The sequence below is a fragment of the Aethalodelphis obliquidens genome, unplaced genomic scaffold (genome assembly GCF_003676395.1).
Source record: "Aethalodelphis obliquidens isolate GAN/ISIS:26980383/991018 unplaced genomic scaffold, ASM367639v1 scaffold5, whole genome shotgun sequence".
Lineage (NCBI taxonomy): Eukaryota > Metazoa > Chordata > Mammalia > Artiodactyla > Delphinidae > Aethalodelphis > Aethalodelphis obliquidens.
Genome location: NW_020837949.1, coordinates 1,210,082 through 1,227,395, shown reverse-complemented (window position 1 = coordinate 1,227,395; position 17,314 = coordinate 1,210,082). Strand labels below are relative to the sequence as shown.

The 17,314-nt window shown below is 46.5% G+C and overlaps 1 protein-coding gene across 2 annotated transcripts in view; it reads left to right on the top strand.

Annotated features, from left to right (window-relative positions):
• The first annotated feature begins 273 nt into the window (after window positions 1-273).
• DNAJB6 (DnaJ heat shock protein family (Hsp40) member B6) overlaps window positions 274-17,314 on the top strand; it is a 55,150-nt gene continuing 38,109 nt past the window's right edge. For both annotated transcript variants that reach the window (XM_027101368.1, XM_027101367.1), the window contains exons 1-2: window positions 274-426; window positions 17,102-17,193. In XM_027101368.1, coding sequence (XP_026957169.1) covers window positions 17,129-17,193 — 65 coding nt within the window. In that variant the 5' untranslated portion in view covers window positions 274-426; window positions 17,102-17,128. The remainder of the gene's footprint in view (window positions 427-17,101; window positions 17,194-17,314) is intronic.

Below are 17,314 nucleotides of genomic sequence, written 5' to 3'. Positions count from 1 at the left end.
ACTCTCCAGGGTCCCAGGCGAAGGGCGGGTCAGCGGCCCACCCCTTGGGCCCCGGGGACACCCGCCAGCCGCGCAGACCCACCGACAGGACCCCACGCGCACCGCCGTTAAGCGCCGGCGACGGGGCCTCGACTGCGCACGCGCGCTGCCCGCTGCGTCCCGGGCCACGCAGAACCTTCGGGAAGGCGGGGGCGGAGGGTGCGGCCGGGGCGGGGCGCATGCGCGGCGTCAGAGCCGGGCGGAAGTGTCGTAGCCGCGCCGCCGCCGCGTGACGCACTTCCTGTTTGTTGTTGGAGAAAGGAGAGAAAGGAAAGCGCGAGGACCGTTGCAGCGCAGCCGCCACCGTCAGCCGCGCCGCAGTGTCGGAGTCGAGGAGCCTCGGTCACCGCTCCGCCGCGCCTTACGCCGCCGGCTCCCGTGTCCTCGGTGAGGGCTGCCAGCGGCCGGGGGGGCGGGCCCGGCGGCCCACCTGACCCGGGCCCTGGCCGCGGCGGGCCGGGGGCCGGGCTTGGTGTGAGACCGGGGTTGGGGGCGCGGGGGCGCGGGGGGCAGGCCGGGGGCCGCGGGGGGCAGGCCGGGGTCCAGCTCGTTCCTCGCGGCCCCCTCCCCCGGGCCCCTCCCCCTGTCCTGGGGGGTCCTCTCCTCCCCGCGTCCTGGAGGCCGCGCGCCGGTTGTTGCGGGCGGGGGCGGCGCTGCCGCGTGGGAGGCTGGGTTTTCACTCGGTTTTAAGGCCCCACATAGACGGCCCTGAAGCCAGGAGGAGGTAAGTGTGCAGGAAGAGTAGAGGTTCGTGGGAGGCCGCGCTGCCTAGCGCGGAGACCGGGAAGCGGGCGGGGGACGCGAGGCCGCGTGTCGGGAACTCCCCGCTGGCTTCTCCGAAGTGTGTCGGAGATGGAAATGAAACGCCTGGCTTTCGGCTTACTTAAAAAGCCAGTTTGCTGGGTTTCGCTTCGGGGTGCACCGCAGTTTATATAGCTGAAGTTTCTGTCAACTTTTGCCCAAGTAAGGAAAGAACTGACGCAAGAAGTGGAAATTGGAAACTTGTGTTGTCTCGCGAAACGTTTTCAGAGCGTGTGGGTCGCTTGTCGGACGCGTACCTCTCCCGGCTACGCGGAAAGGCCACGGCGGTGGTGAAAAGATCTCACCACCACCCGGGGGGCTGCCTGGGAAGGGTGGACTGAGCGGCGCCCTTTGTATTCTCAGCGTTTTTAGTTCCGTTGTGGATTCGCAATAAGACTTTATGGCTAGAATCTTGTAAGGCAGGTAATTGACTTAGTGGAAGAGTTCGGCCGAATGACCGAAAAAGGAAAGAGAAACAAACTCTTAGCATTTGAACTTGTGTGACGCTCGTTCAGGTTTTACTCTTTTTCTTATGGTTAGGCACATAGGAATGTTTTCACGATATCTGAAAGGCATTTTGTACTTCTTTCCTCCGCCCTCTTCCTAGACCACACCCTCCCCGGATTCCATCTGGGAAGTTTAATCCAGACTGTTCCTGATTCCAGAGACCTTAGCTCCTGTGAGTTTAGGAGTTGAGTATTTGTACGGGCTGTAGTGGAAATATGAGTGCCCTTTGTGCATACTATCCAGGGAGCTGTGGAATTTTGGGGGTTATGCAGAGTCATGAGTTTGGGGAGTGAATTGGCTCGGTCTAGGTGTGGATGACTTGACAGGAAGTGGGAGGAGAACAAAAGGGGGATGAGAAGTTGGTTTTTGAGATTTACCTAAGCAGGCTTTGTGTGGTGCTGTGCAAGACTAGGAAGTTGGGAATTTAAGGGCTTTCAAAGACTTTGACATGTGTTCAGCATCCTCTTCAAAGTATCAGTGTTTTACATTTTTCATGACCTCTAAGTGGTAGATTTGGAAAGTATTTCTGGCTGCAGGACAGAGACTCACCTGGAGGGCTGGGGTGGCATGCAATCGCTTTCCTCTTCAAGCAAACCCATTATTTTTTTAGGTGTTAAAACCCAGGGTAGAACCATTTTCCCTGGTGTCAGCTCTGTTTTGGACAATTCCAAACAAATATAATTGTACTCCTCACCAGCAACGACAGTTTTCAGGCTAGCAAACTCAAATACCGAGTTTGGGATGGAATGGTCTGTGCATTTTGTAGTTTTAAAGTGGGCACGGTTATTTTCAGTCCGGCTTTTCAGCATCACAGTGTAATCCTGAGCGTGTCATCTTAGTGACGTTGGTGTTACCTCTTGCTTTCCACTGGGGTGCAGTCTGTATGACTGCGTGTTCAAGGTCAGCTGCTACCTTGGTTAGCGCTTAAAGGATGATTAGATGTCACTTCTGGTGTCTGTTGATAAGGATTGAATGAATGCAGTCAGCCTTTTGATATTTTAAAGAATTTTTAGAAAACTTTTTTTTTTTTTGGCCTTTTCACTTCGTTGGAAATGATCTAGAATTTAGGATGGTGTTCTGTGTTAAAATCTTTTTTGCTTAGAATTTGTCCAGGACACCACCCAGTGGCGAGAGCAGGTTAACTGCAGGCTTATTAGTGAATTAGGATGGGATCAGTGGCAAGATTTAAGAAGTGCTGTAGTTCCTCTTGGGTGAACAGAATTTGAGAGAACTTCAAACTTGAAAAAAGTGAGGTAAACGAAGAAAAGTGAAGTTGGTGAAGGTAAGAATAGTGTATAGAAAGACAGTTTTGAAGCCTCATTGGAGAAAATGGCTTCCTGGATATGTCAGCTAGAAAAAAATTTGAGGCTTTTATTGTAGATTATAATGTGTTTTTCAAACTTTTATATTTTTAGGGAGACATACAAAAAGCAGTTGATTCTTTCTGTTTCAGTATCCTGCTTAAGAAGGAAGTACATTTTGGAGAGTGTGCTTTAGAGTGTGAGCTCGCACCTGTCCATTCTTTGATCAGAGGATAAAACTTTTGTTTCTGAACTGAGTAAATCTTTTTAAAAAATACGTGATTTTTAAGGTGGGGGAAATTTCTGAAAAAAACAATAAAAGTAGTAGAAGGGTTGCAATGTACATCAAAGTAGAAAAGGTTCTAATTTATATTCCTCACCTTATTTCAGAAGTTATGTTATTTAGGCATAGTTTGGTTTTCTCTTAAAATTGTTGTCCTATATAAAATTTGTAAGGACTTAGGCCATTTTAAGTAAAAGGCACCAACCATTGCATATGGCCGTGAGGCAGCAGAACTACTGGCTGTATGTCCTAATACTCCAGGTATTTTAGGGTTCCTAAGCTCACTTGCAAGGATCAGTTGTCCCTGGGATGGTGATTTCCTCGTGCAGCATGTGATTCTATGCACTCTGAAATTTTCATTCTGCCTTTTACCAAGAAAGACATTTAGAGCTTGCCTTGTGCGTGTGATGGCGCACTGGGGCCTTCCTGTGAGGTCCTTTGGGCAGGCCTGGAATTTTAATTGTGTGTGTTTGTGACTGTGGCATTGTCCTGGACCCAGAGTACTCAGAAAATATTGGTTGAATTGGATCCTTTTTCCCGGTTTGTCTGTTCCCTGATTACTCTCTGTGGTTAATAATGGAATCCAGCGTTTAGGAAGGTTGGACAGAAATACAGATAGCATACAAATTCAGTTCATAAGTACCAGGACTGAGTACTTGGCATGTATTATTTTATTTTAATGAAATGAAGTTAGTCATGCCTCCACGTGCCTAATAGGTGATGATTGCCAGTTGAAAGAATGGTCTGGGATCCTGAGTTATAGAGGAAATAACTTCTCTTGTTTGTTTCTTTTTTTTAAATTTATTTTTGGCTGTGTGGGTCTTCGTTGCTGTGCGTGGGCTCTCTCTAGTTGTGGCGAGTGGGGGCTGCTCTTCGTTGCGGTGCGCGGGCTTCTCACTGCGGTGGCTTCTCTTGTTGCGGAGCATGGGCTCTAGGCACGTGGGGTCAGTAGTTGTGGTGCGCAGGCTCAGTAGTTGTGGTGCACGGGCTTAGTTGCTCCGAGGCATGTGGGATCTTCCCGGACCAGGGCTCGAACCCATGTCCCCTGTATCAGCAGGTGGGTTCTTAACCACTGCACCACCAGGGAAGTACCCCCCTTGTTTGTTTCAGGAATGCTTTAAGGCATATTGAGTAAGAATGAACTATAAGTAGATGACTTAAGTTCATGTGATAAGGATTGGTAGTTCACCTCTGTTTGTCCCCCTGCCTCTGTGTGTGCGGGGAATTCATCAGATAATGAAATGACATATAGGAAATGTGGCCACATTTATCATTTATTTTTCTTTAAATTTGCCTCCTTCCATTCCATTAAGCAAGTAGTATTGCAGAAAATTAGTTTCATGACACAACATGAATTCAACATTTAAATGAAGATGTTTACTTTGATTTGTCTTTTTCTAAGTTAGAAGTAATGAGTATTTTGATTTGCTGGTTTTTTAAGCTAAAGACAGGGAATGTCTTCAATGGACAAATTGCATTATGTAAAACCGTGTGCGATATAAATAGCGATCTGTGGGGTGGATAATAATGAAAAGCTTTCTGGAAGGAGGAAGGTTGTTTTTCCCCCTTCAGCTCCATTTTCAATATGGAGTCTCTTGGATTGGGAAGGAATGAAGGAGGATTTTTATTGCAAGCAGAGCAAGGTTTCTTAGATGTTAGGTGGAGAGATAATTTGAGAACAGACTCTTGGGTGGAAAGATGGTTATTTTTAAATTTTTTCAATCTTTTTAAAATACTCGGTTGCGCCAGGTCTTAGTTGCGGCTCGAGGGCTCCTTGGTTGCAGCAGCTGGGCTCCTTGGTTGTGGCGTGCGAACTCTTGGTTGCGGCATGCGTGTGGAATCTAGTTCCTTGACCGGGATCCAACCCGGGCCCCCTGCCTTGGGAGCGCGGAGTCTTCACTGCGCCACCAGGGAAGTCCCTATTTTTAAATCTTGTATTTGGCTGCGCTGTGTGGCATGCAGGAATCTTAGTTCCTCCACCAGGGATCGAGCCCATGCCCCCTGCAGCAGAAGCGTGGAGTCTTAACCACTGGACCACCAGGGAAGTCCCAAGATGGTCCGTTTAGCCCAGGTACACAGCTTATTTGTGTGCATGGGCAGGGTTTGGGACAGAGTAGCCAAAGGTCTCAGGATTACAACAGTCATGTTGGGCACGTATATTCTTTTTTTTTTAATTTTAGAATTTTATTTTATTTATTTTTTTATACAGGGAACATATATTCTTTAAGTGTTGTTAAGAACATGGGGCATGTGTGATGACTTGGAAATTCCCCTATAGATAACTCATTAAAGTCAAAATTTTATAACTTAAAAAAGGGGCCAGTTAAGCTGTTCAAAAAACTTGGGTTCTTAGAGCTGACGCATCGTGGAGCACCTCACACTCCAGATGGATATTTGTGTCTGTCACCTGAGGTGCTTGTTGAAAATCGTCTATGAATATTTCAAGAGGAGGGAAGTAAACGCTTCTGCTGAGCTGTGGCCATTTGAAGTTGACTCTACTCGTCCGTGCTGACATGCTCCACGGGGTGGGCGCCGCCTCTGATTCTTCCTTTTGTTGTAGAAGTGAAAATCCTGTTCGGATTTCTTGGGCTGGCAGAAACGAGGTATTAATGTGGGGCTTTTTAAAAGGTGAAGTGTTGTAAAGAGAACTCTGGAAAAGCGGGGGACGCCTGCATCAGTGAAGCGGGGGACGCCTGTATCAGTAAAGTGGTTAAGGGGTAAGAGACTGTGCAACGACTGCATGTTAGAGATGATGTTTACGAAAACTGTCCAGGCTCTCTCCTTCCAGTGTACCTTGAGATGTTAGCTAGCTACGATATGAAACCGTAATGCTTGGTAAGTACATAGAAGCATTCTTAGTGTCATCATTTATAATTTTATTTTTGGTTTTGATGTACATAGTAGTAGTTCAGGTACAGGCAGACCTCGTTTTACAGCGCTTCTCTTCATTGCACTTCTTAGATACTGCCTTTTTTTTACAAATTGAAGGTGTGTGGCAACCCTGCATCGATCAAGTCTGTTGGTCCCATTTTTCCAACAGCTTTTGCTCACTTTGTATCTCTGGGTCGCATTTTGGTAATTCTCGCAATAGTTTGGATTTTTTCATTATTATGTAATGGCGATCAGTCATCTCTGATGTTACTGTTGTAATTGCCTTGGGGCCCTGAAAACCCCGCCCAGCTAAAACAGCTCGTGTTCTGTCTGCTCCACCAACCAGCCCTTCCCCCATCTCTCTCCCTCTCCTTGGACCTCCCTGTTCCCTGAGACACAACAATGTTGAAATCAGGCCAACTAATAACTCTACAATGGCCTCCAAGCGTTCAAGTGAGGGAAGAGTCGCATGTCTCTCAGTTTAAATCAAAGGCTAGAAATGCTGAAGCTGAGAGAGGAAGGCGTGTGGAAAGCTGACGGGCTGAAGGCTAGGCCTCTTGCTCCAAAACAGCCACGTCGTGAAGGCAAAGGAACGTTCTTGAAGGAGATTAAGGTGCTGCTCCAGTGAGCACACGAATGGTAAGGAAGCAACACAGCCTTATTGCTGTTGAGGAGAAAGTTTCGGTGGTCTGCATAGACGATCAGACCAGCCACGACACTGCCTGAAGCCAAAGCCGAATGCAGGCCAGGCCCTGACTCTCTTCAGGTCTGTGAAGCTGAGACAGGTGAGGAAGCTGCAGAAGAAAAGCTTGAAGCCAGCAGAGGCTGGCTCACGAGGTTTAAGGAAAGAAGCCGTCTCCATAACAGAAAAGTGCAAGGCGAAGCAGCAAGTGCTGACGCAGAAGCCGCAGCAAGTTACCCAGCAGATCCAGCTCAGATCGGTAACGAGAGCGGCTACACGAAACCACGGATTTTCAGTGTAGACAAGAGAGCCTTCTAGTGAAAGATGTCAACTAGGACTTCCACAGTAGACAGAAGTCAATGCGTGGCTTCAAAGCTTCGAAGGACAGGCTGACTCTCTTGTTAGGGGCTAATGCAGCTGGTGACTTTAGTTGAAGCCAGTGCTGATTTACCATCTAAAGATCCTGGGGCCCTTAGCATTGCGCTCAGTCTACTCTGCTCGTGGAACGACAAAGCCTGGTTGACACCATCTGTCGACAGCATGGTATACTGTATATTTTAGGCCCACTGTTGAGACCCACTGCTCAGAAAAAGATTCATTTCAAAAAACTACTGCTCCTTGACAGTGACGCAAGAGCTCTGATGGAGATGTACAGTGAGATTCATGTTGTCTTCATGCTTGCTAACACAGCATCCGTTCCACAGCCCAGGGATCAAGGAATAATTTTGACTTTCAAGCCTTGTTATTTAAGAGATACATTTTGTAAGGCTGTAGCTGCCATAGATTGCGATTCCTCTGATGATCTGGGCAAAGTCAATTGAAAACTCTCTGGAAAGGACTCACCGTTCTAAATGCCATTAAGAACATTTGTGATTCATGGGAAGAGGTCAAAATACCAACATTCACAGGAGTTTGGGAGAAGTTGATTCTTACCTTCACGGATGACTTGGAGGGGTTCAAGACTTCAGTGGAGGAGAAACAGCAGATGTGGTGGAATCAGCAGGAGAACTAGAATTAGAGCCTGAGATGTGACTGAATTGCTGTAATCTAAGGATAAACTTCCACAGAAAGCATTGCTTCTTATGGAGAGCAAAAAAAAGAAGAGGTTTCTTGAGATGGAATCTGCTGCTGGTGAAGATGCTGTGAAGATTGTGGAAATGACAACAAAGGATTTAGAGTAGGACATGAGCTTAGTTGAAAAAGCAGCAGCAGGATTTGCGAGGATTGAGTCCAAGTCTGAAAGAAGTTCTGCTCAGGGTAAAATGCTACCAAACAGCGTTGCATGCTGCAGGGAATCCTTATGAAAGGAGGGGTCGGTTGATGCGGCAAACTTCATGGCTTCGTTTCAAGAAATTGCCACGGCCATGTAGCCATCAGCATGGAGGCAAGATCCTCCACCAGCAGAAAGGTACTGAGAGCTCAGGTGATGCGTAGCATTTTCTTTAGCAATAAAGGTTTTTAAAAAATTAAGGTATGTACATTGTTATTTTCGACATAATACTATTGCACACTTAACAGGTATCATGTAAAGTAACCTTTTATATGCACTGGGAAGCCAGAAAACTGTGTGTGACTCACTTAATTGGCTTTATTGTGGTCTGGAGCTGAACCTACAATATCTCTGAGGTGCCTGTATGTAATTATAAGTATGTGCACATGTCCTGGGGAGGTGCACACTTTTCTACTCAAGTGGTCCGCACGTGAGTTTAGGTACCATGAGACTTAAGTGTGTGTTCTGAAACTCCTAACATTGAAGGCGAATAAATTTATTGGAAGAAGCAGGGTTTGTTTTTGTTTTGTTCTTTTTGTCCGCATTGCGTGGCTTGCAGGGATCTTAGTTCCCTGACCAGGGATTGAACCTGTGCCTTCGACAGTGGAAGTGCGGAGTCTCAACCGCTGCATGGCCAGGGAAGTCCCAAGAGGCAGTTATTTTTGGTTAATGGGTATTAGGCTACTTAGTGGCTTTACTAAAGAGGCAGAGTTAAACTTTTTTGACTTGATTAGGCCTGTTTTGTTGGAAATTGCATAGATTAACAAACTAGTCCTAAGAAACGTTCTTTTTCTTTCTTAATTGAAAATCTAAAGCATTGGTTTCCTTCAGCTTCCTTAACATACAGTAGATTGCGTCAGTGGGAAGTTCAGAACTTTGATAATGGTTGTTCGAAACGAGCATCTTCCCACTCCTCACCCAGATTCCCTTTAAGTCTGAATCGATTTCCCACACTGGTCCTTTCCAGGGTGGGTGCCAGTAGTCACACTGGGGGCTGAGCCCTGGAAATGGGGCTTGTGCGGCTGAGGGGCTGAGTTTCCAGTGCTGTCTAGTTTTAATGACTGTAGGTGTAAGTGACTGTGTTTGGCTTGCGGGTCAGGCAGCTCGGTTTGAGGTGGTGTTTGCCAGCAGCAGTTGCCACCTGCCTGAGGTCCTCGTGGACACTGTGCTTTGAAAAAGGCTCTGTCTGCGTTTCCACGCAGCATTCTGTCACAGAAACTGTGCCTCGTTTTCTGCGGCTGAGGGGGAGATGTGCTGACCCTGGGGTGCGGGGTGTGGAAGCGCGCTGCTCCCTCCATCCAGGGGTGATTGAGAAGGGAGGGCAGGTCGAGTGGTCTCAGTCGCCCGAGGGCCCATGTGTTCTGGTGTCTGCTGTCCCCTGTAGTGCCAGCTGAGCACGGAGATGACAGGGGTGGAGGTGGGTACTGGAAGTGTTTGCAGAGTCCAGGCTCTCTCTCACCCTCCAGCCTTACAGTTTTCTCTGGGGAGCAGGACACCTGGCCAGTCTTAGGGGCTAGGTGACAGCCACTTAAAATATTTAGAAATACTGAATTCTGTAGAGAAATTCCTGATACAAGTGTGTAAGTGGCTTTTTTGTTTTGTATTGTTTTTTTTCGCTTGTGGGATCTTAGTTCGCCGACGAGGGGTTGAACCCAGGCCACCAATGAAAGCATGGAGTGCTAACCACTGGACCGCCAGGGAATTGCCATTAGTGGCTTTTTAGTTTGTGTAAAACTCCGGGGTTAGTCAAAAGTAATTTGAATGCAGTTAACCATTTTGTCAAAACTTAGATTGTTTCTTTTATGCCTGATTATTCTGAAGCAGCAAGAAATGAATTAATCTGCGGCTGACACTGCATGGTGGTGGTTGTGGGATCAGTACTGAAGCCGACTTCTCAGGTTTCCAAGGAGGTATCCTCGGGATAAGGGACCTCATTTGGTCCTCTGTTTCTAGACCTTGGGGTATTGTCACTTTATTGTCTCTAGAGCACGTTTTAATTTGAGTTTGTATTAAAATTTGTTAATCTTATTGGCACTGGTTGAATACTAAAAGGATACTGTTGATAAGGGAGCGTGTCCATAGCGTCCAGTGCTTGAGCCCTGCCCTCGTGGCAGGGCTTGGTGGCGCAGGCTGACTCCATAACCTCTTTCCTGGCCCCACTGTCTCCGTAGCCTCTCCCCAGCACTCTGTCATACTTCCTTAATTGTATGTGCCTAACTTGTTTACAGGTTTGTCTTTTCCTAAACTTGATGACTTGGTCCCAAGAGTATCATGATTGTTTTCAATATTAAATTTACATAGTGAAATTCACTCAGAATTACATCGTTGTTTTTACTGAGCGTGAATGCGTTGATGGTGTAATTGGTATCCCAAAGGGTCGATCATTTGGGACAATGGGCCGCCATATCCAAGGTGGAATTTATGGGCAAAAGCTGTGAACTTCACTTGTCTGAAGAGCCATAGTCGTACAGAGTGAGTAATAGGAGGCAGGACAGTGACTGCAGGCTCAGAAAGACCACGGCTTAGCCAAGTCTATGTTGGTCATTGGGTTCTGGTGTTTCCTAGGGGAGTCAAGAGGGAGGGGGGGCTGCGGTGGTCTTACTTTTTGTTGGTGACGGCTGGAGCGTGTCCTCATTGTCAGTGTTGGGTTCTGGGTACCAAGGAATTGCAGCTCTGGAGCTTGCTCTCGGCCGGGACCAGGGTAGTGTTCTTAGGAGTTAACTGCAAAGAAATGTGAGGCTGTGTTAGCCTAGAGAGTGAAAACTGCATGAAGGTAAAGCCCTTGAATGTTTGAGGACATCTGTGTGGAAGAGAAATTCAAATGCCTTATGTAACCTGAACAAGGACCTAGAGGGACAGTTCCCTGAAGGCTCCACTGTTCAGAAAGAAGAGGTAGTCGTCCAGAGCTAAGGTCTGCGCCCGCAGTCTGTTGGGGCAGAGAGAGTGTGGATTCGTTAGTGTTCATTGTAGTGGGAAGGCTTTATGCGGTGGTTTGAACTCGGTTTCTTAAAAGGTCATTTTTGTTTAACAAGATCGGGTTGATGCTGCTGGGCCAAGTCTGTGCTTTGAGAATCACTGTGTTGGGGGGTTTCAAGATAATAGTGTTTTCAAATTCCGGCATTTCTTCTGCATTTGTCTGCTGGAATTCATCTATAAAAAGAAGGTTGGCTCATCAGCTATTTGGTTTCACGTGTAGTTTGCATAGGAAAGGCAGTGCAATAAATGCTTAATGTTTTTAATTTTATTGCTGTTACGTATGCTTTTAAAAAATTTCTTTATTTTTTTTGGCTCTGCCTTGTGGCTATGCAGGATCTTAGTTCCCTACAGTGGAAGCTCGGAGTCCTAATCACTGGACCCCCAGGGAAGTCCCTGGTATGTGTACTTAAAATGCACAACAGTCGTTCCAGTCATAAGAGAAATAAGTAGTAGGGATTTGATGTACAGTATGAGAAATACAATTAACACTGCTGTGTGTTATGTGAAAGTTAAGAGTAAATCCTAAGAGTTTCCATCACAAGGAAAAATACTTTTCCTGTGTCTTTTATTTTGTATCTATATGAGGTGATAGATGTTCTCTGAACTGATTGTGATAATCGTGTCATGACGTACGTAAGTCACATTGTCATACTGCACACCTTAAACATGCACAGTGCTCTATGTCAGTTATATCTCAATAAAACCGGAGGGAAAAAATGCATGGCAGCCATTCTTTTTGAAACTCAGAATCCCTTCTGATCTGTGGATGTTTCATCAACTTTGCTCCGATGTCATTTTGACATGGTTGCACATATTTTTGACTGACTTTTGAACTTTTTACTTTGAAACTACTGTATATTTACAGAAGAGTTGTGAAGATAGTACAGGAGTTTTCCTGTATACCTCTTACCTAGCTTTCCATAACATAACAAATGTAACCCTGGTGTTTATCAAAACTAAAAAATTATGTGGGTACAGTGCTGTTAACTACAGACTTTATTCACATCTCACCAGTTTCCCCCCAAAGTGCTTTTCTCTCCACAGACACCAGCCCTGGAGCCCAGATGGCACTTAGTTATCACCTATTCTTAGTCACCTCCAAGCTGGCCCAGTTCCACAGTCGTGTTTTTCTTGACCGGGCCTGTGCTTTCTGCTGGCATCTTTACTTTGTTGATTGACAGCATATCCTGGGCTCATCCGGTACCTTTGCTGTCCCAGACCTAGCATTAGCTAGCGCAGTGAAGTGTCATTCCGTGACTCCCCAGGGGAGCCGACCGTGTCCTTTAGAGCTGGTTTGTTTGCTGCTGGACAGTAGGTAGTGTCTGTTGTGATAGCATCTGCATATTTACAGCTCATCTTGGCTGTGAGAAGGAGGCTGCCACAGTATTTCCGAGTAGGGTATCTGGTGCCACTGAAGATCAGGAGAAGTGAAGGGGTTTGAGGTATTTTGCAGGTAAACCAGGCAGAACAGTGGATTAGTTTGTTGTGTGTATGTGGTGGCGTAGCAGTGTCGGTGATGGTGAAGGTTTCCAGCCACGCAGCTTGGGGCAGAATTAATAGGGAAAGGCCAGGTGTGGGAGTGAGGAGGGCCGGGAGTTAAATTTGGTCATGTTCTATTCGGGATGTCTTGTCAGACGTCCAAGTGGCTACGTCAGTAGCCATCTGTCTGTTTGTGTCTGAATGCCAAAGTGAGATCTACGATTGGAGCTAACATCAGGGAATCATTGCTACATAAATGGTATTTAAATAACAGTGTGGATGAAAACACAGGAGTAGGGCGAGAAGGGGGCTTTGAGCCCCCGGCGTTCCCACTGTTTATTCACAGGCTGATTGAGGGGAGCAGGCTGGCAAGAGGTACGCAAACCAGGAGACTCCACAGCCAGAAAGCCCCTGGGTGCTTAGGGCTTTGGGAAGTCAAACAGCGTGAGCCCTGAATGTGCGCGTTGGATGTTAATTGCGGAAGCTTTTCCTTTTGACTGTAAGTCAGAGTCAGCTTCAAGCGGTGGGCTGGCTGGAGCTGGACAGGACTGTAGTGAAGGCAGCGTTTGTGTCCAGAGTTGGCTGCAGACTGGGCGTCTGATGGGCCTCACTCAGTTCATCTGCATTTCCTTCTGAAGTCTCCATTTAGAAAGGGAGAAAATAGCCAGCATCCCAGCGTGGCTTGTGTCCCAGGCGCTGTTAATTGATGACGCTCACGTGCTCCCTCAGTCCCCGTGACGGTCCTGTGGGACAGATGAATCTTCCCGGGGGATGTGTTAGGTGGTTAAGCGGTCACAGCGTTCACCACTTGGCGGGCACGGCCAAGTCGAAGCCCATCTCGCCATGTCTGCGCCGACTGCGTTGAGGTTCTTGCTTTTCGCCACGATTGTCTGCACAGACACTGGCACATTATTGCAAATATAGGACAAATCGATTGGACTTAGGAGAACATGAGCTTTGAACTGGGAGCAGAGATGTCTAAGCAGTGGCATCTGACACACTGGGGGCCTCTGGTCACATGTGGCTCAGGCAAGTGGTTCAACTATTAGGAGAGGGCGGCTCCGTCCTGCGGCTCCTCTCCTTGTCCCGTTGGTGACAGTGGTCTGGTAAGGTTTCCCCGCATTTTTGACACTGCTGGGCACTAAGATGTCCCCATGCAGCAGTAAGTGGAGCTCAAAAGTGAAGATACCCGCAGGAGTTAATTACTAGCCCTTTGCAGTGCAGATGAAGGGGTGCAGATTTTCTGCTGCTTTGCGGGTGTTCTTGCCAGTGTCAGGTTTGTGGTTCCAGGAGACGTGAGGTTGCTGTGCTCCTACGGGCCGTCTCTTCTGGGTAGGAATTTCCAGGCTCACTTTGCCTTGTGCATCTTGCCTGCCCGCCCCAGGAGTTTGAATTGTTTTTTGTCTCTCGAAAGAGTGTACAGTTGATCCCTGAGCAACGTGGGGCTTAGGGGTGCTGACCCCTTGCAGTTGGAAACCTGTGTATGACTCTTCGACTCCCCCAAAGTTAAAGTCTATTGTTGACCAGAAGCCTTACCGATAACAAAGTTGATTGATTGGCATGTACTTTGTATGTTATATGTATTATACCACTGTATTCTTACAGTAAACTAGAGAAAATATTAACAAAGTCATAAAAAAGAGAAATTGCATTCACAGTATTGTATTTATTGATAACATAAGTTTACATCATATTTTTACAAGATGAATTGTCTGTCAGTGTGACAAAAATGAAAAGATAATGTGAAAACAATTCACGTTTGTTTATAGATATGATAATTCGTACATCGCTAATGAAACAGCAGCAGTATGATTGCTTTACGGTAGCCTAGTGTAATCGATAGGATTGCTTCACGATAGCCTAGCCTATACACTAATGAATGAATCATAAAATTTTTATGACATACAGTATTACACTCATTCATAATACAGTATTGGAAACATTGTTACATTTTTAAAAAACCACTTGTGATAAGCTGATACTGGAGGGAGAGACATACTGTGTGGTTATGTAATTCTTTGAAAGCAAAGTTATAGAACAAAAACTAAAATGTTACTAATTTTGGATTAAATATCACTCACCTTATACCTATGTAAGGATGGACTGGTGTGTATCTACATTGTATCTTTTTCATTCGTGGTTTACCTAACTTTTTCTTAATTTTTTCAGTATTTCTAGGCTTCATGGTTCTTCTGAGTTTTTTCAGATTGTTTCAAATCTCCAAAAAATTTACCAATCTTTATTGAAAAAAATCTGCATACAAGTGGACTTGTGTAGCTCAAACCCATGTTATTCAAAGGTCATTTGTAGTTTTTTAAAAAAATTCAATTTTAATAAAATTAACATGCACGATGCACATCTTAAACTTACCCAAGGTTGTATGTCAGTTGTATCTGGATGAAGCTGGAGAAGCAAACCAAATTCAATTTTAGGATATCTTTGATCTTAATTTTCTTATTGTTTTACTAAAGTATTTGAATTAAATGAGTTAATGTTTATAGAATACTTAGAATTTAAACACTTAGAATTATGCCCACTATACCTGTTTTGTTAAATTTAAAAAATTTTAAAGTCCTGTTTTGTGCTTTCTCACAAAGATGCCTGTGCACTCCTCCCTCTCATTGATAAGGTTACATTTTATTTTAAAATTTTTATTTAAAAAAATGAGATATAATTGATTTGAGACATTGATTTCAATCATTTACGTCTTGCAATGGGATTGCCACCTGAGTTAGCTAACACCTCTTACATTATGAAATCAGCATTTTTTTTTTTTTTTTGCGGTGAGAACGTTTAAGATCTAGTCTCTCAGCAACTCTGAATATATGACACAGTATTGTTGGTGGTAGTCACCACGCTGGGCGTTAGATCTCCATAGCGCATTGAAAAATCTCCACACTGGTCAGACGTACACAACGTGGGTTGTAGAGATACTTGTTTCTCCAGCACAGCTCTTTCTGCCTCCCCACCCTGGAATAGTATTTGGTGGTTTTGGAGCTTGGAAGCATTGCAGGTTAATGAAGGTAATGGGATTCCATTCTGCAGTTCCAAGGCTTAAGGCTTCGATTCTCAGGGGTGTTCCCTTTCCTCTCCCTTGCAGTTCAGTGGACAGTTTTTCTCGTCTCCCTTTCTTGCAGTTACAGCCTTTTGAGGAGACTAAATTATGGATTTTCATTGCAGCCATTAGTGCCACAGAAGCAAGTCTCGTCCTGAAAGCACAGCAACAGCCCCGCCCCCTCGGGGTCACCGTTCTTGGTGTAATTAATTCTCTGTTTCTGGCACTTTTAACTGCTTCAGCTCAGCTGGCTCTTCAGAGGTGTTGGTTGGGTTTTTATCTAACATTTCTAGAGATTTTGAGGTAGTAGGAGGGGTTTCTATTTTTGATTCCCCTGTGATATGTTTGAGTTGTTTTTTGCACGCAGTCCCTGGACTGGCATGGAGGGGCCTTTTTCTCTGTGTTCTTCCTGACCCTTGTATGTGGAGTCCTCGGTAAATGTCCAATGAGGGCTGCACAGGCTGACGTGCGCACCTACGTGCTGAGTCATGATGCAACAGATTCTTTTTACCATGGGTTGCTCCCCAGTGTTGAAAAGTAGGAGTATAATACAACGGTGCATCCTGTTTGAGATGGGGATATTTCCCAGTTGTGACATTACTTAACCCCAGCAGAGTGGCCTCAGGGAGGTCGTGATCTCATGTATTTGTTTACAGTCAGAACATTTCATTTGAAAATCTGTTCCTAGAATTTGGGGGAAGGCTATTGAAAGCCTAGCTTCAGTTTGTTTTTTTTTTAAACTACGCTAATGTTTTTTTGTTTGGTTTTGTTTAATATTTATTTATTTAGGCCGTGCCAGGTCCTAGTTGCGGCATGCAGACTGCCAGTTGCGCCATGCAGGATCTAGTTCCCCGACCAGGGATGGAACCCGCGCCCCCTGCATTGGGAGTGTGGAGTCTTACCCGCTGGGCCACCAGGGAAGTCCCCTAGCTTCAGTTTTGAGCACAGCTGCTTGATAGAAGAACTTTGCTTTATTGGGTGAAGTTACTTTGTACCCGTGTGTGGAATAGGCCTGTTTCTTGTAAGTTTTTGGTCACTGGCTTGATGAGGTGACTTAGTCAAATGTAGAGAAGTAAATCCGTTAGACTTCACATCTTAAGAGGGAGCAGATGTGTAGGCTGTGTTCAGTTTGTGGCCCCTGAGCCTCGATCCTCGTAGTGGTGGTGGAAGCAGCAGGGATTCGTCATCCTGCGCTGTGTAGTGATGGGGAGAACGCACCGCAGGTGTCCCCTGAAGGCCTGCTTTTTGGGTGCCCTCTCACTAGGACTGCCAGCAGGGGCACAGTGTGTTTGTTTTCATGTCTGACGGATGGGCATGGGAGGCCAGAGGGGCAGTTACAGGAATAGCCCTGAGTCAGAGCCAGGGGCTGTGGGAGGATGTTGGCTGGTCAGTAGCAAGGGCTGCCCGGCTGTGGAAGGTGTCTGCCGTTCCTGTGTAGCGTCCCCAGGGCAGGGACAGCATGTTTGTCAGGTGGCCGCAGGCTTGTCCAGTGCCTGGCACAGGAGTGCAGGGCGTGAGGAGGGGACCAATGCTCTGGGCTGCTCAACAGGGGCCTGGCAGCTGGTGGCCGGCGGGCCCCGAGGCTGGTGCAGAGTCACCTGTCGGTTTTATTTAGTTGAGACTATTCTTAGCTCATTTCAGAGCGTTTTTTCCTACGTCGGGAAGGGTCTTAGGGTGTGAGCCTTGGAATCGGCTCCCAGATGAGGCCCCGGCCCAACAGGCTGGTGGTTAGTGCCCAGGCAAGGCGACACCCCTCACCCCTGCTCTGTCCGCCCCTGCCCCCAAGATGAGCCCAGCCTTGGCAGTCTTGTCACTGACCGTGGATTTCTGATTGCAGGACTCGTTTCCAGCAGCCGGTTAAAACATGGTGGATTACTATGAAGTTCTAGGCGTGCAGAGACATGCCTCAGCCGAGGATATTAAAAAGGCGTAAGTAATCGCACTTCTGAATGCGTCAGTCTGTGCACTAGTGTGCCGGTCATTTGCAGTGTACCTTTATATCGCCCCTAGAAACGGCACTTCAGGTGGTGTGAGTCTCTGACTGCTGCAG